The sequence below is a fragment of the Podospora pseudopauciseta genome (genome assembly GCF_035222475.1).
Source record: "Podospora pseudopauciseta strain CBS 411.78 chromosome 7 map unlocalized CBS411.78m_7, whole genome shotgun sequence".
Lineage (NCBI taxonomy): Eukaryota > Fungi > Ascomycota > Sordariomycetes > Sordariales > Podosporaceae > Podospora > Podospora pseudopauciseta.
This window is the reverse complement of record NW_026946667.1, coordinates 1,308,057-1,326,180: the sequence shown is the minus strand read 5'-3', so window position 1 is coordinate 1,326,180 and position 18,124 is coordinate 1,308,057. Positions and strand designations below refer to the sequence as shown.

General features: G+C 52.8%; 6 protein-coding genes across 6 annotated transcripts; 4 read left to right on the top strand and 2 right to left on the bottom strand.

Moving 5' to 3' along the window:
• The first annotated feature begins 622 nt into the window (after nt 1-622).
• QC763_707210 (uncharacterized protein) lies at nt 623-2,374 on the top strand. Its single transcript, XM_062915709.1, has 3 exons — nt 623-932; nt 996-1,735; nt 1,800-2,374. The coding sequence occupies exons 1-3, from the start codon at nt 887-889 to the stop codon at nt 2,094-2,096; spliced, it is 1,083 nt and encodes a 360-aa protein (XP_062761702.1). The 5' UTR covers nt 623-886; the 3' UTR covers nt 2,097-2,374.
• A 95-nt stretch (nt 2,375-2,469) lies between these two features.
• On the bottom strand, nt 2,470-4,601 carry CCT8 (T-complex protein 1 subunit theta). Its single transcript, XM_062915708.1, has 4 exons — nt 4,407-4,601; nt 2,849-4,241; nt 2,624-2,797; nt 2,470-2,563 (listed from the first exon to the last, which is right to left on the bottom strand). The coding sequence occupies exons 1-4, from the start codon at nt 4,463-4,465 to the stop codon at nt 2,546-2,548; spliced, it is 1,644 nt and encodes a 547-aa protein (XP_062761701.1). The 5' UTR covers nt 4,466-4,601; the 3' UTR covers nt 2,470-2,545.
• A 148-nt stretch (nt 4,602-4,749) lies between these two features.
• QC763_707190 (uncharacterized protein) lies at nt 4,750-6,191 on the top strand (the record flags this gene model as incomplete). Its single annotated transcript, XM_062915707.1, has 3 exons — nt 4,750-5,015; nt 5,170-5,414; nt 5,538-6,191. The coding sequence occupies exons 1-3, from the start codon at nt 5,006-5,008 to the stop codon at nt 6,189-6,191; spliced, it is 909 nt and encodes a 302-aa protein (XP_062761700.1). The 5' UTR covers nt 4,750-5,005.
• Nucleotides 6,192-7,097: 906 nt separating this feature from the next.
• Nucleotides 7,098-9,310, bottom strand: RMD1 (sporulation protein rmd1). The gene is made up of 3 exons (XM_062915706.1): nt 7,699-9,310; nt 7,296-7,647; nt 7,098-7,230 (listed from the first exon to the last, which is right to left on the bottom strand). The coding sequence occupies exons 1-3, from the start codon at nt 8,956-8,958 to the stop codon at nt 7,154-7,156; spliced, it is 1,689 nt and encodes a 562-aa protein (XP_062761699.1). The 5' UTR covers nt 8,959-9,310; the 3' UTR covers nt 7,098-7,153.
• A 976-nt stretch (nt 9,311-10,286) lies between these two features.
• Nucleotides 10,287-11,406, top strand: QC763_707170 (uncharacterized protein; the record flags this gene model as incomplete). Its single annotated transcript, XM_062915705.1, has 2 exons — nt 10,287-10,673; nt 10,729-11,406. The coding sequence occupies 2 exons, from the start codon at nt 10,287-10,289 to the stop codon at nt 11,404-11,406; spliced, it is 1,065 nt and encodes a 354-aa protein (XP_062761698.1).
• A 3,843-nt stretch (nt 11,407-15,249) lies between these two features.
• On the top strand, nt 15,250-17,877 carry QC763_707160 (uncharacterized protein; the record flags this gene model as incomplete). Its single annotated transcript, XM_062915704.1, has 1 exon — nt 15,250-17,877. One exon carries the CDS (start codon nt 15,250-15,252, stop codon nt 17,875-17,877), a length of 2,628 nt encoding a protein of 875 aa, XP_062761697.1.
• Nucleotides 17,878-18,124: the final 247 nt, after the last annotated feature.

Here is an 18,124-nt window from a genome sequence, read left to right as displayed (position 1 = left end):
ATTGTGAACCTTGACACAGTGGGACGTCCAGATCTCAGCAGAGATCTGATAGCTCCATGGCGCTCACAGTTCAGGGTGCTTATGACAAGGCACCACTGGGCTTGTTATGTTGCAAGTTTCGATGTGCCATCCAAGAGTTGCAATGAAACTGGCAATATGAGTGTGTGTGTGTGGGTAGGCGCGTTCTCAGGTCGAGCTCTGGAAAAGGTCACCTCATCCTTCAACATCAAACCAAAATCAACCGATAACCGAGACTGGCGTATGTAGTCAATCCGGACGATGGCACTTGTTTCCGAATACCTACAGTCACAGCAATGGCATTTACGTGCGACTCATGACACTGGGCAGACTCAACGACAAAAATCACACAAAAGCAAATCACAAATATCACACAAAGAAATGTCAGCAGCGACTATCTAACGAGGCCCAGTAGAACATATTAACAGGCTCCGCTAGCGAAAAAAGGCTGCTGGGCTACGAACCCTTCTCTGGGCACAGATTAATGATCATGACGATTTTGGGAGAGATAAAATGTCCTGATGATAAGGATTAAGTGCCGTGAGGAAGAAGAAGAAGGGGAAAAGAAGTTTCAAAAAATTTGGCAGCCGGGAAAGTAGTTTTAAGTACCCCCTGGTGGGGTAGACAACGCTAGGTGGTAACTGGCAGGCGGTGAGCGGGAAGCTTGGACCCTTCCCCTGCAAAAAGTTGATGGGAAAGTGTGGTTCGCGGCTTTGGGACGAACCTGGCTGGTGAAAGGAGAGGAATTGAAGAGTGAGTGAGGTGAGAGCAGGATAAGCAGTTTGATCCCCCCACACTTTAAATCCGACACAAGGGGACAGCAAAGGCAGCACCCGACTTGCTGAGGAGCAATTGAACAAATAAAAACATGATGTCGGCGGCGCCAGGTAGAGGAGCGGCTGCTCTTCTGAGGGGTAGGTTTTGTTCTTGGTATACTCTCTTGCTATACATCCAGAACTGACGATATTTCTCACAAGGTTCACAAAGAGTCTGCCTCAAATGCGCACGATCCTCCCCCACTGCCGCTCCCCTCCTCAGATCAACAACCGCCACCACCACCCTCCTCCCTAGACGTACCTTCGCAGCCGAAGCAACCGCCCCCTCCTCCCCAATACCAGAACAACCCACCACCACAACCACCCAACCACCACCCACCCCTGGCCCAGGCCCCTCCCCCTACCGCATCAAATCCGCCCTCATCCTCACCCGCCCCCCCCTCCTAACCCGCCTCCCCACCCCCTTCGAATCCTCCTTCTACCTCTACCAAAAACGCCTCAACGAGCGCCTCGTCGCCCCCTTCCGCAAAGACTACTACTTCAAGCAAGACACCGCCCACGACCTCGAATGGCGCATCAAGCTCAAGGAGCGTCACGGCGTGCCGGCCAAGGACATCGGGCGGTACAACCCCCGCGGCCGCATGGCCTGGAACGACGAGGTTCTCGTCGGTAGCACCGCCTCTTCCCCGGAGACGCTGACAGAAGTCCTGCTCAAAGACGCAGAGGTCAGAGTCAGTGAAGATGGTGAACTGATCGCCCCGGAAGAAATCGTGCCGGTGGAGAAACCTATGCCGAGGAGGACGGAGGCGGATGAGAAGGGGGATAAGACTAGGTTGGATAGGAAGCTGGACGAGACGCTTTATCTTGTTGTGAAGAAGGGGAGGGAGGGGAAGTGGGGGTTTCCGATGGGGCAGGTTGAGACTGATGAGGCATTGCATCATGTTTGTTTTTTCCCCTCCTTACATCAAAACTGGTGAGGATGTGTGTTGCTGACCAAGGAAATAGACTGCCAAGAGAGCGCTTGCGGAGGCGGCCGGGGTGAACATGAACACTTGGGTCGTCGGCCGTGTGCCCGTGGCTCACCAGGTGATTGAGCCCGAGATCGAACCCGAGACCAAGAAGCTCGTCAAGAGGGGGGATAAGATTTTTTATCTCAAGGGGAGGATCATGGCTGGACAGGCGGATCTGACGGGGAATACCCAGGGGCTGACCGAGTTTAGGTGGTTGACGCAGAGGGAGATGGAGAAGGTGCTGCCAAGGAGTGTGTGGGAGAGTGTCAAGGGGATGGTGGAGTTGAGGTAGAAAGTTGCCCATCTCATGAGATGGAGGGTATTGTATGTATGTGTATGATTTAGTTTGGTTGGACGAAAGCGGAAGGCATCAAAAAACTAAAGCAAAACATTCGGGGAAATAGGGGGAATGTTTTGTGACTGGTCTATCTGGGTGGGAATGTACAATAATCTGTGAAAGAGACTTGTAGAACATGTATAAAGGGGCTTTTGTCTCTGTTGCGAGATGGTAACAAAACGGGGGGGCTGATCATAAGAAAAGAGATAAATGATAGTGACCCGGCTTGAAAACAACATTCCTATGGCCCTTACAGATAACGTCAAACATAAACGCCGGCATAAGTCTGGACATGGACATTGTACATTCAATTCACTCTAGTCTAATCCGCCCAGTTATTTGATCCTTTTTCTACTCCCACCCAGCACACACAAGCATTTGTAATTTTGCTATGCGCACATCCCTCAGTCCTCATCCCAGTTCTGTCATACTAAGTCAGCATCTGTCATCAATGACACATCGATCATCTAACAAGAACTCACCTTGTTGGGTCCAGGAGGCTTGGGTCCACCAGCCTGCCTGGCAACAATGATCTGATCCACAGAGAGCACCGTCCGGGCAGCTTCTGTGGCGAGCTTGATGGCCCATTGCTTGGTCACCAGCAAGTCGAGAATGCCCTCCTCCTCGGCATCCAGGAGGAAGGTACCGTCGTTGTTCTGGATCAAACGTTAGTTGTAGCTGTAGCAAAAAGGGCAAGGAGAGCATACCTCAATGTCAACACCCGCAGACCAACCATCCTGCTTCTGATGGGCAGCATACAATCTGCTCAGAACCTCAGTGGCATCCAAACCAGCACTCTCGGCAAGGGTCCTTGGCACGACCTCAAAGGCCTCGGCATACTTTTTGATGGAGTACTGCGCAAGACCCTGAGTCTTGTCACCAACAGCCTGTATCCTCTCAACAAGCTCAATCTCTGTAGCACCAGCACCAGGCACCAGTCTGGCGTCCCTTGTGATGGCCTTAACAACATTGACACCGTCATCAACGGCACGCTCAATGTCATCGAGATGGTTCTGAGTAGCTCCACGGAGCACAATGGTGGCTGTCCTCGTGGCCTCATCCTCCTGTCTGAAAACCGTCACCCGGTCACCGCCAATCTCCTGTGTCTCCACCACGTCAATGGTACCCATCTCGTCAGGCATGGGAGCGCCAAGACGAGCAAGTGGTGTGGCACCAACCACTCTGCAAATTCTTCTGAGCTCAAACTTGCTGAGAATCTTGATGACCAGGATGCCGTAGCGGTTGAGGTAGTGCAAGGCCAGCTCGCCAACTGTAGAGCCCGCAACGACGACACGGATGCCGGCATCGTATAGCTCCTTGATAGCAGCCTCGAGTTGTGACTCCTCGCCCTTTGTGAAGTCAAGCATCTCCTTGGCGTTGTGTAGTAATACTGTGCCCTTGGTCTCGGTCTGGCTGGTGTCAATGGCGCAAGTGAAGACACCGACCTTGGCCTTCTTGGCCTTCTTCACCGATCCGTTGGGCTCCTTGGGGAAGACCATACCCTTGACGACACGGCTCTGCTCCAAGCTGCCACCCATGATCTTGACGACGCGGACGTTGTCGACGTTGAAGTTGGCTGGGTTCTTGGGAAGGACGGCGAGGACAGCCTCGGCGACGAGCTTGGAGAGAAACTCCTCGTTGCCGTTCTGCTTGCTGGCGATGACGGTGCGAATGGCCTTGCTCAGTTCGTCCTGGGTCCGGATATCCTCCACCTTGTCAATCTCGAGCTCATCAAGAAAGTCGAGAGCAATCTTCTGTGCCCTTTCGTACCCAGTGACAATGTCAGATGTCTTGAGACCCATGCGCAGAAGCTCCTCCGCCTTCTTGAGAAGCTCGCCAGCGAGGACGATGACGAGGTTGGTGGCATCGCCCATCTCGGACTCTTGTTGCTGACTGGCCATGACGAGAAGCTTAGCGGCGGGGTGGACAACATCGAGCTCGCGGAGGATGGTGGCTGCGTCGGAGGTGAGGATCATCTTCTGGAGATGATTGATGACGATCTTGTTGCGGCCATAGGGACCCAACGATGTCTGGACCGTCGACGAGATGGCGCGGCAGGCATCGATGTTGCGCAGGACAGCTCCATCTTCAGAATCGTAGCTATAGACAAAGAAAGCAACAGATAGGTCAGCGCTGGGTCTGCTATGTGTTGTTGCGATGCCATTCAGGGGCAGCAACAAGTGCATGGTGGGGCAGAGGCGAGATGAGGCGGGGAAGGGGGCGACGCAGGCAGCGTTCACAAGCTTCGGGATAATGAAAACTTACTTGTTATAGCCGCCCTTGAAAAGGCCGGCGTTGGGCGCATTTGGGATGTTGAGAGACATGGCTGTGGTGAGGTTTCTCGCGGGTCGCGAGGCTTAGAATGGATAGGAGGTATCGACCGTTCCCAAGGTTAGCGAGTTAAACCAAACGATCCAAGAGCTGCCTGCTGTTTCCCGCTGTGGAGGCCCGCAAAAAAAGTTGAAGTCAACAAAAACGGTAGGCAGCCTTGGGGTGCGTGCAGCTCCCCTGCCATGCTAAGTCAGCACCCCACCATCCACTAACTCCCAAGAAAACAGTGGACCCCGTCTGGACCTTTCAGCCTTGTCGCGCCTGCCGCGAAGCACTACAACTCTCACGTCTCTTGATCCATCCATCCCAGAGTGCTTCATTCCGGCCTGCGTCGTTTCTTGCTCTCTTCAAAAGGTGCCCCGAGCTCCAAACGCTATCGGAAATCTAGTCTTTTCAATTGCTGACGCGACATTTATCGCCCCACCATCTTTATTCTTTGCGACTCTTGTTTTTATTTCTTCCAAAGCTCTCAACTTTCCCAATTCTCAACGCCGCTGTAATCCGCCGGTCGAGTTAGTTCACAACCGTCCACCATGGCGCCAGGTACGTTACGTCAAACTCCCAATCTAACCACCCCGTAACCTTTTTTCCCCCAAAAACACCATCTTCTCCCCATCATCATCACCATCACGATCCATTGATTCCCCCGCTCAAAAAATGGACGACTTCACTGACCAAACCTTCGCCCTCTCCCCAGCAAGCGCAATCCCCCCAGCCCTCCCCCCAACGGTAGAGGAGGCCTACCGCAGAAAATGCAACAAGCTCCGCCAGCGCACCAACGAAGTCGAAAAGGCCAACGACGCCTCTAGAGTCCGCATCAACCGCCTGAAGCGCCAGATCGAGAAGCTCCGCCTCGAGCGCGTCTTTCTGTTCGAGCAACTCGCCAAGCGGACGAGCACAAACGTGGAGGACTCTGACGGCAGCCCGAGCCCACCACCGACTGTAAGTTCATCACCATCATCTTTGTCGCCAAGAAGACTACTGTTGAACGCCGCCGCTCTTTCCAACAATCCGTCACAAAATGAGAGAGATGATCGACTGACCCCTTCGCGTTTGGATAAACAGCCCAAGGAGAAGCCGCTGAGACTGAAGCGAGGCCATAGAAAGGCGAGCATTTTGCCTGTTGATGGGAGTGGGAGCCAGGCAGGGGGTAGTCAGGCTGGTGGGAATGGGGTTGGGTCGTCGTCTTTGACGGCGAGCCAGTTTATTAGCCAGAATCCTGGGGGTGCGAGTCACTCGCCGAGTGGGAGTGATGCTTTTTCGTTGGCGAATAAAGGGGGGGCGAACGGGGTGCATCATCAGGAGCCGCCTAAGAAGCCGGGGAATGCGTTTGAGCTTTATTGCAATGAGAGGAACACGGCTGCTTCTGCTGATGTTGCTACTGACGATAAGGCCGAGCAGGAGGAGTCAAGGCGGGAGGTGGACGATGATGAGCTTGCTCGGGGGTGGAAAGATCTGAGCGAGACGCAACGCGGAGAGTTTGAGACGAGGGCGGGGGAGAATATGGCTCAGTATGAGAAGGAGAGGGGGGAGTATGATGCTGCTGCTGCTGCTGCTGAGGCGAAGAGGCAGAAGGAGAGCGAGGAGGCGGAGGAGAAGGGGAAGGAGAATGGTACGGAAAATGCTACGGAGGAGGAGCAAAAGGATGACCAAGGGGATGTGGAGATGGGGGAGTACGATACTGATCAGGAGACGCAGCCTAATCCGGAGGATGATTAGAGTGTCCCTGCTGCGAAGGCTGAGGAAGAACCACTGAGAAAAAGCAGTATACTCGTTTTGCGCAGCGGGGGGGAGGAGCAACATATGGAACAAGAGACGCAGGCTAACCCGGTGGTGGTGGAAGAGGAGGAAGAGGAGGAAGAGGAGGAAGAGGAGGAAGAGGAGGAAGAGGAGGAAGAGGAGGAAGAGGAGGAAGAGGAGGAAGAGGAGGAAGAGGAGGAAGAGGAGGAAGAGGAGGACGAGTAGGTGGAGGAAGGATGGTTCACCCTTCCACTTTAAGTACAGACGTGTGTTTTGCCCGCCCAATGGGTGAGGCAGTTGCTTGGTGCCTTCGTCGTTCTAACCTTGTGTTTTTTTTTCTCGCTTTCTATGGGTCTGGGAGCGACAAGGGAAATAAACAGGAATGGTCGGGGAGCAGGTTCGTGTTGACTGACCACGGAAAAAAAAGGGTGGTGTTGAGGCGTACATTATTTGGCGACTAGGTTTTTTCTTCGATTATGGTTTTGCTTCTTCTTTGTGTTACTGTAGCTACTAGATATTCCTTGAACAAGGTCCAACCGTTTGTAAGTCTTGTTTGAGAACAGCCATTGAACAAGCTTGATAGACTCTATGGGAACGTTCATTTTAACCACCTTGCTCAACAGCCTTTACTTCTCTGGTGGTGCTGTGTTTGTTGTGAAGGTAGTGAAAAAAGTTACACCTGCAGCGTAAAAGACTCGTCTTGAATTGGGAAGAGAGACATAGAAAAAGAAAAACTCCAAGCCTATGCCTTAGTATGCATGTCCCACGAACACAAACACACACCAAAAACTCCTACAACTGCATACAAGAGTGTATATATGTAGAAAATGCAGCCATGCGAACCCCCCCCCCTTCCGCTCATTATCCTCCCTCCCCCGCCCTATTCCTCTTTCACACCCACGCTTCTCTACCTATATATATTGCCCCTCTGTGGAATTCTATTAATCAATACCCACATACAAATCCACAATGATATTCACCAACGCCACCACAATCTCTGCCGCGATCAACACAATAACTATTTTCCAGTCAGTCAGCAAAAATATCCAGCCTCGTTCTTCATATCAGGGAATGAAAACTCACCAATCCACTCCAGCTTCTCCCCGTGCCCATGACTCAACTGATCCTTCAGCACCGCCAGCAAATCCGCAATCACATCCAACCTCTCCGTCAGCAACCCCACCCTCTGGTCCATCTCTAGATAACTCCTCACCGCCTGATACACCGGCTCCAGCTGCGGCTCGACCCAGAACAGCTCCGGGGTGTCCAGCACCGACCCATTCAGGTGCACACCAATCCGCAAAATAAACAACTCGCCAATCTGCATGTTGATCTGTCTACGAGAAAGATCAATCTTGCCAGTAAGGGCGAGCTGGGAGGGTATGTCTTTGCAGTCTTCGATTGTGGAGGCGATGAGTTCTTCAAAGAGGGAGGTCTATTTCTTTCGGTTAGTGGGTGGAAGGGGGAAAGGGGAGGAGGTAAATACCTTGACACTTTGGGCTAGGGCATGCGAGATGGCCAGCTTAGTCATGTAATTGCTCTTGTCTCTCAGCGTGATAAAATCGTTGTATATCCGCGGCTGATACTCGTGCGTGTAGTAAAAGTTAAACTTTTCTGTTTCCACGTCGTCCGGGCCAAGCTTCTCTAGCTCGAATTTGGTGATCTCCTTCAGGAACCTCTGCTCCTGACTTGCTGACATGCCCCATATTACCACCACACCATAGTTGAAGAAGAAGACCTCTGGGGTGTGGACGGTGATGTCAAAGTCGACTGGTTGGAGACGGTCACCACCTTCTGTTGCCACCACGCTTTCACCCAGTTGCTGTAGGTCGTCGACGCTTTGGTGGGGACCGTTACCGTATTGTTCGGAAGCATACACTTCTGCGGCCTCGTTTCTGAGATCTATCAGATTTTGCTGATGGAAGCCCTCGCCGTCTGCTCCGGGAACTTCGCCAGTGGAGTGTCGTCGTTCAGGGGTGGAGTGGACTTGGATTATTTGTTCCTGCCGGGAGAGCTCGACTTGTTTGGAGCTATAGCTGTATGGCGAGTAGATGCACTCGTCGATCAGCTTCGGGTTTGCGCCGCGCCCCTTGCCCTTCCCCTTGAGGAACCTCATAAGCCCATCCATCTGGTATCTGTTCGCCGTGCAGTAGGCTGTGACCCTGGGCAGTGTCTGGCGGTCGGCCTTGCCGAGACGGGCGGCATCTCTGCGGGCAGTTGGGTCTTTGATGCGAGTGTACTGCGAGTACACCTCCCTGCCACTTTCCTCATCCGCTCCATCTTCTTCCAACTCCGGGGTCGGCAGCAACTTGAGCTTCTGAGCGTTCTTCGTGGTACGTTGAGGGCCAATCTTGGGTAGGTGATGTCCTGGTGCGCCCGCCACGGGAAGTACACCGCTGGGTCCTCCGCCCCCATGACTATTGCGCCGGCGGAGTTTATTGTTTAGGGCGGACAACATAGGCGGGCCACCGCCGAGCCCGCCGGTGCTGATGGCCGAGGGGCTGGAGGGCGATAAGGGCGGTTGATGTTGGTGGTGTTGGTGATGGCCTGCTGTTCTTATCCGGGTGCGGTATTGCTGCTCCGGCTCGATCGTCTTGGAGACAGGGTTTGGATTGAAGGTGACATTGCGCTGTGGTTTTGGAGGGCGGGTGGCAGACTCGGGGGATGATGGGGGCTCGACAGAGGAGGTGGATGAACTGTTTGATAAGAGAGGCGTTGTCTCGATGGGCGCCGTCGTGTCCGCCATTTTGTTGTCTTTTCACCTGAGTGGTGGGCGCTGTGATGAGACACGAGGTCTCGGCTGTGTTTTCCAATCAAGCGTCCAATCCGAAAACAGCTATGGATTGTGGTGATTGACGGGAGAGGGTATCGTTTGTTGCTTATTCCTCCCTCTGACTTTCCTTTTGTCGTGCCAATCGAAGCTGGTTCCTTAGCGGACTGGGGGAGAGCTTATCGCTGATCGTCGTGGTAAAAAATGATCTGAATGGTGTGGTGTCTCCAACTCTCTACTGTTGCGGACGGGATTGGTGATGACGTCTGGACAGTGTTTGCAGAAGACCCAGTTTCTCAATTGCAGCCGTTTTTCGCTGTGGTTGGCTGAACAAAAGATTGTGGGGATGGCGCTAAGACCGCGCATGCTGTGGCCCACAAATCATGTGCTTCGAGCTTCTGTCTTGTGCTGGGTTTTCTTTGGCTTTGCTTGTGACACAGCAGTCACAACAGCCACAGCAACACCACAACGGCGCCGGCAGCTGCGAGGCCTTCTCATTTTGGATGCAAGTGCTGCCATGCTCACCCAGCTTACCAGTCGTTCCAGATTGCGGGTGGAAGACAACAATTGAGGTTGCCGAGAGCAAATGTGTGATCTAACAGCCAGTTGTTGCCTGGTTACCGCCAGCATTTGTTGATTTACCCCTGACCCACATGCTCGGAATAGCTTCATATTGCGTTTTTGACACTCCTGCTTGAAACATCAGAATTTGTGGTGCTGTGTTGTTTCTCAGTCGATCTCTCCCTCGTTTCTTCCAAAAAGTAGAGACCCAACACGCAGACGACCGCAGCTGAGACGCATCATGCCTTCCAGATGTGGCTTGGAAGGCAAGAGAGCCGCTGGGATGACTCGATTTGAGTCGAAGCAATGGCGGGACCGAATTGTGAGCGAGCAGCCGATATCAGATGCTGCTGGGCAGGCGCGTAGATGCCTTCCTTCCATATGTTGCTTGAATATCTCGGACTTGTCTTGCCATCGGAGCATTCCAATGTGACCTCCTTCCTTCGTCAACACTCCCTCATGTTATTGTTTCCACGACATGAACATCACTCCTTCCCTCAACGACACTGTCATCGCCAAACTGCGTCAATCCCGGTTTGGGTCGGCAACGACGGAGTGTCTATAAAATGTCTCCTCAGAGTTTGCAGTCTTGTATTCTTCTCTTATTCCTCTATTCTCTCAAGCATCATCAAGCATCGCCAACGCAGTCAACTTTTACAGCCCAGCTTCCCCCATTTTTGGACTTTGTTTCAGGAGATAGCACAGCATCATCAATTTTCTCGTTTGTTCACATCTACACCACAATGGTTTCCAAACTCGCCTTCAACAGCCTTGCGCTTCTCGCCTCCTCCAGCTCTGTGCTCGCTCAGTTCCAAGGCACAACCTACAATCAGACGGGCCCTTTTCTCCTTCAGGTCGTCACGGCTGATGATGATGCACTTGTGGGCAAATATCTCACCACCTGCCATGCCGGCGCTACCATTACGGGCCTTTGCATCGGCTCCAACGACGTCAGCAACTTCACCCTGAGCTTTTACTACAACTACACCATCGTCAACGGCCAACCATCCAAGACCGGCTTCCTCACATGGTCGCTGCCGGTTCCTGGCGCCGAGGGCCCCCTGAGCCTTTCTGAGCCCATGAGCCTCATGTTTGAGCCCGGAAGTAATGTGGCTGTACCCATGTTTACAGCAGGTCTACTTCTTTGTTGTCGTCATTCTGCCATTCGCTAACCATATTCTACAGCCTAGTCAAGCTGGTACGCCTGTCGGATGGGACAATAACACTCTTTTCATCGCGGCGCCCTACGACGATTCCAAGTTCAGACCCAATGTCTATCCCAACGCGACGACCACAGACGGCAGCATCATGCGACAGCTCCGCAATTGGCATTCTTGCTGGGTGTTGTACAGCGCCTACTACTTCAATTCTGTCGGCTGGGTCTCTGGCGGCGAGCCACGCAACCCTACCTGCGAGCCTGTCACCATTGTCAGAGTCGATCCAGCATCCTTGATCATCTCCAGTCCCTGGGACGAGTTGTCTGACGAGTGGTCTCCAGTTGCCCCAGAAGAGGATCAGGACGAAAAAGACGACGAGGCTGATGACGATGAAGCTGATGACGATGAAGATGATGATGCCGGGGACGAGGATGCTTCTGCTGAGGGTCATCAAGAGGGTCAGCAGGCAAACCCAGAGGAGACTCTGGGTGCTAGCGCCGAAGGGAGTGCCAGCAACAGTTTTGGTGAGGAGCATGGCTTCAACGGAGCTGTTCAAGAGGGTACTGGCGAATATCAGGTGCAGCAGCCTCAGGAAGCGTCTCAGGGTGAGCAGACCCAGGAGGGTGAGCAGCCATCAGAGGAGGCTCATGTGGAAGAACACGCTGAGGAGGAGCATGCAGAGGAGGGACATGAGGGCGAGCAGTAAGCAACGAATCATGGTGGTTGATTGTGGAAAACATGCATTCAGGAAATGTACATGTAGATCATAATGTTTACTGGTGGCGGATTGGTTGTTGAGAGTTAGCATCGTGAAAATCAAAGGAGTTTACATTAGTTTTGCTTCTTTACTGAAGTTGGGTTACTATGGGAAGCTGAACCAGTGCTAATGTTGTGCGAAGCGCTTGAGTGCTCAAACACGTGGGAATACCAGCATCTGGCTTCGCGGTGGCCGGCCCGGTGCTTGTGCCACGGAGTCGTGCCAGGACAAACCCGGATCCGGCTTGTGTAAACATTGAGGTTTGTCATATCAGTTGTGCAGACTGTGGTTCCAAAGTTCTGCTGTTGCTGAAAAGGTCTTGGAGCTATGCTACTACCCTTTGTCTCACGTCTGCTGCTGTGATAGATCAACGCTGTGTCTGTGCCTTGTTGACTTGTGTAAGTCTGAGCTGTGACAGGGTTGTACCGCGCCGCTAGAGGCTCTTATTTGGACGTCGCTTCTTGACCTTTGACAATCAACAAGCGATCGCGACCTCATGTAGAGAGGTTTGATGCAGAGATATGTGGTGGTTTGTTTATGGCTTTTTCGCCGAGGCTGGGTTTGGCAAGGATGGGGAGGTGATCGGCTGTTTGGGGCTGACATTGTGGTACAGAGAGGTACGGATGTTAAATATGCTGGGGATTGGCAGGCGATCAATGCTGTCAACGAGAATTCGATGTGTTGTTGTACGAGGGCGGGATAAGGACGGCGCTGGAGGAGGAGGAGGATTGCGTGCTATTGTGTTGACCTATTGATTTTTTCCTATATTGATCATCATTGTGTTTTGAGACTTGCAGACGATCAAAAGTTGGCTCAAAGCAACGAGAAGATGATATGTTGTGAGAAGCGGGATGGGGAATGCTATTTGGGGAACTGTTTCTCAAGTTCTTAAGAGGGAGTTGAGGTGGAGGTGTGGTTATTGTGTGATTCACTGACGATCAACTACTGTAGTTAGCAAGTTAGGTGGGTAGGTTGGTGCCAGATAATTATCCAACGTTGGCAGTGGTTGGGGAGGTATATTACAGGTGGAATGGGATGGCCACGTCTGATAGGTAAGTGATTACCTAGGTATCCGAACAATGAACAGGACATCTCTACCGGGGAGATATTCACCATGATGATCAAAACCCGCGCCGACTACAAACACCTCCCACCCCCCTCGCCCCCCCCACCAAAATATGTCGTGCCCACTGGGACCAGAAATCCCTCCAGAATTCTATATTACCTCCCCCCCATGTTAGCCAGCATCGTTGTCTCTGTTAAACGTCTGACAAAAGTGCCACTTTTCGCTTACCTCTGGATCATCTTCCTCCCCCCCGTCGCGAATGACCCTTTTCCCTGGATACCTACTACTAACCTTGACCTTGTAAACCCCCGAACGGAAGAGAGGAAGGAAGGGAAGGGAAAGAACCATTGTCTTGTACACCCAGCCTTCTCTAACTTTTTCTTTCCGAGAGCGACAAACAGACAGGTCACGTCGGGCAACGATCCGATCCGAAAAACATGGGGGAACGGAGAGGGGGTAAAGGGTGCACAAAAAGTCCCTATGTAGATTAAGTCAATCTATTTTCAGGCTATCACGAATGTGTATCAATCAAGATTCTGGCATATATTTGACCGCTTGTTGATAAGTGCTGAGGTACCTATCAGGACAATAGTTGGTTTTCATAGTCATGATGACGATAACGATGGTATAAATGGTGTTGAGACTGCTGCCCAATCTGACATACATGATCCTGAAATCCAGGCTACAACACTGTTTCAAAAGAGAGCCGCATCCCGAATCTCGTAAGAACTCGCACTTTGGCCGAGCCTCGCTTATCGTTCGAGAAAAGGAAATTCCCAAACAAGGTATGCAGTCCGGGATCAAACCTACCGGCATGTACAGTTGAAAGATGTCGATATACAGCCCGGATGTGTTGGTCGTCGCCTGCATTCCCCCCATATTGCCCAACTCATGCTGTATCATGTCCAATACTTGCTCAACGGCCAACAAGTCAGATCACCACCAAGTGATATTCCCCTACTTCCGAGTAGGCTTATCAACTTGAGACAGTGCCGCCGTTGTCCTTCCCCACCTACCGTAGGTTGGGCTACTCGCCTTCTGGTGGCGACGCAGGTGAGGGGGCGGGCCATCTAACCCCCACCTATTTCCATGCAAGCCCGCATGATGTGTGCCATTCCCAAGGCTTCTCGGGCGTCGTAGTTCAAAGCTCCCTCGAGAGCTGGGCAATAGGATATGGGGGCGTGTTATGCGTGCCGTCGGAGTGATCTGCCGATAGGCACGCTCAAGCACGCCCAAGACGCTCGATAATCAGTCAGCTGCAATCGGGAGGCTGCAGGCGTTATGCAGGGAAGTTGGTGGTTTATAACCTGGTGGTAGCGTTGGTCGCGGTGTAGGATCCAGAAGCTAGGAAAGGTGTGCAGGTGAGGGGTAGCATAGAGTACAGAATGCTGTCTTTTTCGGTCCCGCACAGGGCTCATGAGGTATGTGAAGATATGGTGCTTTTGTCAAGTGAAATATTGACCCGCAAATACACCTGCAAATATTTCTTAAAAGTCAGCTCAATACAAGTATTCATCCTGGCCTCTCAAAAAGCAGAGATGGCATATCCAACACCGGCAAGACGTAAGCTCGGGCAAGAAGAGAGAGAGAGTTCTGAAAGATGCGGGGAAGGCAAGAGGCGCTGTGCCCGTGGCCAGCCTATTCCCCGAGAGAGCGAATAGAAGGTGAGAAGGCTGCAGCGTCGATATTGTGGCTACGACTTGTTTAACATGCCAGGCTAGAAGACTTGGCCTTGCTGCTTCGTGCCCGAATTTGCAGTGCCTCTGAATAAGGCATCCGTTCCAATAAATCGGTCGTAGGGTGGTTCGCAATTGTTCGCCCGGCAAAAGCTGTCTGAAGGTGATGTTGTCGATTTGATGCAGGTAGAGCCGAGAGATTGACGTAGCGTTTATCTCCTCCTGACCACTTCTGTTTTCTCTCTCCTGGGCACTTCTGTTAGTATGGTGTCTGCGGCTCGAGGGCTGGAGACCTTGCCATACATGCGGTTGAAGTTAGGTAGGTACTTTTAATAAAGCTGTCACTTACACCAAGCTCTATGTACCGAAGATGATCTGCCTGTCCTGTTCCTCCGTAGCTCTCTCGTTCATTTGCCATCCAACCTGAGATTGAAGTAACTAACATGTTCATCATCCGACATGCGCCAAAACGGTCGCCTTGCTGCTGCAGTTTGCCGTGCTTGATAGAGTGTCTGTGTAGGAGAGTGATCGACGACATTATCGTCCCCGGTATACAGCCTGGATGACCGACACCTGTTTCCGTGTAGGGATCTTTTGTTGCGTAACGGTGTGGTAGTGTCTGGGTTGCAGTACATAGATGCCGGGCAAAGGTATAAGACACGGCAGCTGTGCCCAGCTTGTTCTTGATGTTGAGCCGCTTCATGTGCCAACTTCCCCAGACTCTGAGTACTTCGCCCCTTACTTGTGTTGTTAGGAGAGAATCGCACATACCATTGCATTTGCCCTGCATCTTCTGTCAGCTTACAAGCCCCATCGCCATATCCCAGACACCTGGGTATAAGTCCTCACAGCCCGCTCCTAGCAACCATCCCAAACCAAAGAGGCAGACCAGAATTTCCTTTGCCCTTTCAAAATTTTGAAACACTACTTCTCCCTCTGAACCTTTTGAGTTCGCCCCTGGGTGTGCTTGGCTGGTCCAAGACCTACATCCTGAAAAGCCAAGAGCTTCGCTTCCCTTTCCAGCCCCTCACGCCCTGAAGATCTTTCAATATGGGCGACTTCTTTACCCTCCACGAAGAGCCTCGAAGGCCTGCGGGGATACCTCCTGTTGGACGGCCTCTCCCCCCACAGCGTCCTGTTCAGAATACCGATGCCATCCACCCACAGACGAGGACCACCCGGTATCACGATGGACCGGTCCTGACCCAACAGATTGGGAATCCAATCATCGCTAGACACACTATGCCATCCATCACCCCTGCAGCTGTTAGCTCAGATCTTCGAGAAGAGACACCATTCACCGCCGAGGAGATGTATGACGAACTCACTCGTTGGTATGTTGTTCGCTTTGAAAAGGTTCCAGTTGGCAAGAGACTCGGATGGGAGATTGTTAAGCGGATAGATGTGCCTGAGACATCCAGTGATCAGGTCCTCTCGAAGGTGCGGGAGCTCAACAGAACCACCGTTCCGGTCCTTCACAAGCTGAACGACCTGGACGCGGATGTCCTCGACCAGATAAACGCGGTGCAAAAGGAGGTTCAGCAGTTATTCGGTTACTATTTCCAGACCGAAGTGGCCCAGATTGAAGATAGGGTTTGGGTTGTGGTGAAGGAGAAGACCTCTAGAGAGCGCGGCAGGGGGTATGAGCGAGATCCCAAGGGCTCAAAGCACCATCACCGTGGCCGACACTCGGACAAGAGGTCAAAGTCGAGAGGAGCGCCCGTCTCTCGCTCGAGAGAGAGAAAGGAGGAACGGACCAGCGTCACGGCCTATTACAAGACCGCACCGAAACCCGGGGTGGATCTGCATATGCTCATGTATGGCAGAGCTGAAGAGCCTTCGACAAGGCCAAGATATGCCTACCAGAATGAGGTGCGAGAGGAGGGTCATGTGCGATTCCAGGTGCCTGCTCAAGGCCTCCCCCAGCATCACCAGCAACAACCGCAACATAGTCAACACTCTTCATCCCTTCCGCACCCTCAGCATCGCCAGGACCACGGCCCACCACAGCACCAACATCAGCATGTCCCGCCTGGTGACCGGCAGTTCGGCCAAACACCCCAGCCTCCGCTTCAAGCTCCACGGAATGCGCCACACCAGGCGAGCGCAAACATCATAAATCGAGGCGAGAGCCCGGGTGTTCAAGGCCGACCACCAATGCCACCGCAGGGGTATCCGCAAGGTCTTCCGCAAGGCCACCCTCAGGGGCATTCTCATGGACATACTCAAGGGTATCAACAAGGAAAGCCACAAGGAGATCAGCAAGCCCACTACCGACCTCCAGTTCAAGGCCAAGTCCAACCAAGGCCTATCTCCTTACAGCAAGGCCATCCCCAAATTCAAACGGCCCAGGGCCAGCGGCAGACGGAATACCGAGGGAATGGTGGCCCTATCGTTACTGTAACACACACCCCCCACAAGCCTGGTATCCTGAAGCAACACCCCACTGAACAGGGCCTTCCACAACGCCGTGCATCCTTAACACCCCATTTTGCATATCCTCCCGACAGTCCGAGTACAGACGAGTCTCTGGTAGCTGAAGTCTTCAGCGAGGACGAGGAAGATTACGATTCAGACACTGCTGTGTCCGAGCAATCTTTTCCCGAAAACCTTCAGTTCGCTGGACCAAGAAAGCCGAACAATGTGGTTGTGAACAACCCTTCCCCCCAGCCCCGCTTCACGGAGAACGCAGCGCATGGTATGCCACCCAAGTTCCCGCGACAAATGCCGGTGCAGCCAATGATGCAGCAGCAACAGCAGCATCAGATGCAACCACAGCAGCAACCACAGCAACATCACGTCGTTAAAGGGCGACGACATTCGGTCAGCCACCACATGGCGACAGAGCGCATGTATGCCCCAACGCCGCCTCCGCTCTTTCCCATGAAAGAGCGTCCGCGGGTCGATGTCCAAGAGATTGAGAAGAATGCCTATGAAGCAGGAAGAGCCGATGCTCAGGAAGAAGCATTCAAGCTAGCCGAGCGTCTGACTGCGGCAGCCAAGCCCCAAATCATCCTCCCAGAGAGGAGTCGCCCTCAATCTCCGCCACAAGTTCTGCGACATCAGTCCCCGGCTTTAACACAGCCTGTTCGCCGAATCACCTTGCCCCTTCAAACACCCCATTCTGGAGTAAGGCGGGTCCAGGGAATGGAAGCAAGACGTGAAAGCTTTGTTCCAACCTCGCCTCTTGACCGATATGAGTCGGGCAGGACAGCGGACCGAAGACGGAGCAGCTTCGTCGATCGAGACACTGACCGGCGCCGGGATGATGGTACTGAATATGTCGTCGAGTACGGCACTGGGGCCTATGATTCAGACGTCCTTGACGAGGGGGAGATGTATGAGGAGCGTCAGCGTGGCTCCGGAGTATACCGCCGTGCATCCCCGGTCTCTTATGCTCCCAAGGCCGAGGACAGGCTCAGACGTCCGTCTGTTCACGATGACAGAGATAGACAATATGAGACTGTGCGGGTGAGATTAGGAGCTGACCGGCTGCCTAGACGGGAGGATGATCCAGTGTACGCGAGAGATCGCGAGGGAGACCGGGCCGATTTTGTCAAGAGACATGACAGGAGAGACTCTGGGGTAGATGTAGGTGGTTTTCGATATGAGGGCCTGAGGCCCGGGTTGGCGAAGAGGACCGCGACATACCCTGCAAGGTATTCCCGGGACCATTAAATCTGGAAACATATTGAATTTGAGCTTATGGCGTTTGGTGTTGGTTGGGCGTTCGAATCCCCTTGACGACAAAACAAGGCAAAAGACCTCAGAATGATTGTATAGCGAAAGCTGAACTGAAAATATATACGTTAATGACTGTTCTCTTTACAATATGCCAGTTACCTCGAGTCCGGTGCCAGATTGAGGCATAAAAAACACGAGGGATTTTGGGTTTCCGGCTTCGGCGATGGTGAAGCTGCTGTGC

Excerpts from the sequence above, each read along its gene's own strand:
- QC763_707210 (XM_062915709.1), top strand. The coding sequence starts at position 887 with ATGATGTCGGCGGCGCCAGGTAGAGGAGCGGCTGCTCTTCTGAGGG. Across the intron at positions 933-995 it reads AGCGGCTGCTCTTCTGAGGG|GTTCACAAAGAGTCTGCCTC; the intron begins GTAGGTTTTGTT and ends ATTTCTCACAAG. Across the intron at positions 1,736-1,799 it reads CTGATGAGGCATTGCATCAT|ACTGCCAAGAGAGCGCTTGC; the intron begins GTTTGTTTTTTC and ends CCAAGGAAATAG.
- CCT8 (XM_062915708.1), bottom strand. The coding sequence starts at position 4,465 with ATGTCTCTCAACATCCCAAATGCGCCCAACGCCGGCCTTTTCAAGGGC. Across the intron at positions 4,242-4,406 it reads TTCAAGGGCGGCTATAACAA|CTACGATTCTGAAGATGGAG; the intron begins GTAAGTTTTCAT and ends CTTTGTCTATAG. Across the intron at positions 2,798-2,848 it reads CTGCGGGTGTTGACATTGAG|AACAACGACGGTACCTTCCT; the intron begins GTATGCTCTCCT and ends CGTTTGATCCAG.
- RMD1 (XM_062915706.1), bottom strand. The coding sequence starts at position 8,958 with ATGGCGGACACGACGGCGCCCATCGAGACAACGCCTCTCTTATCAAAC. Across the intron at positions 7,648-7,698 it reads CCCTAGCCCAAAGTGTCAAG|ACCTCCCTCTTTGAAGAACT; the intron begins GTATTTACCTCC and ends CGAAAGAAATAG. Across the intron at positions 7,231-7,295 it reads GGAGAAGCTGGAGTGGATTG|TTATTGTGTTGATCGCGGCA; the intron begins GTGAGTTTTCAT and ends ACTGGAAAATAG.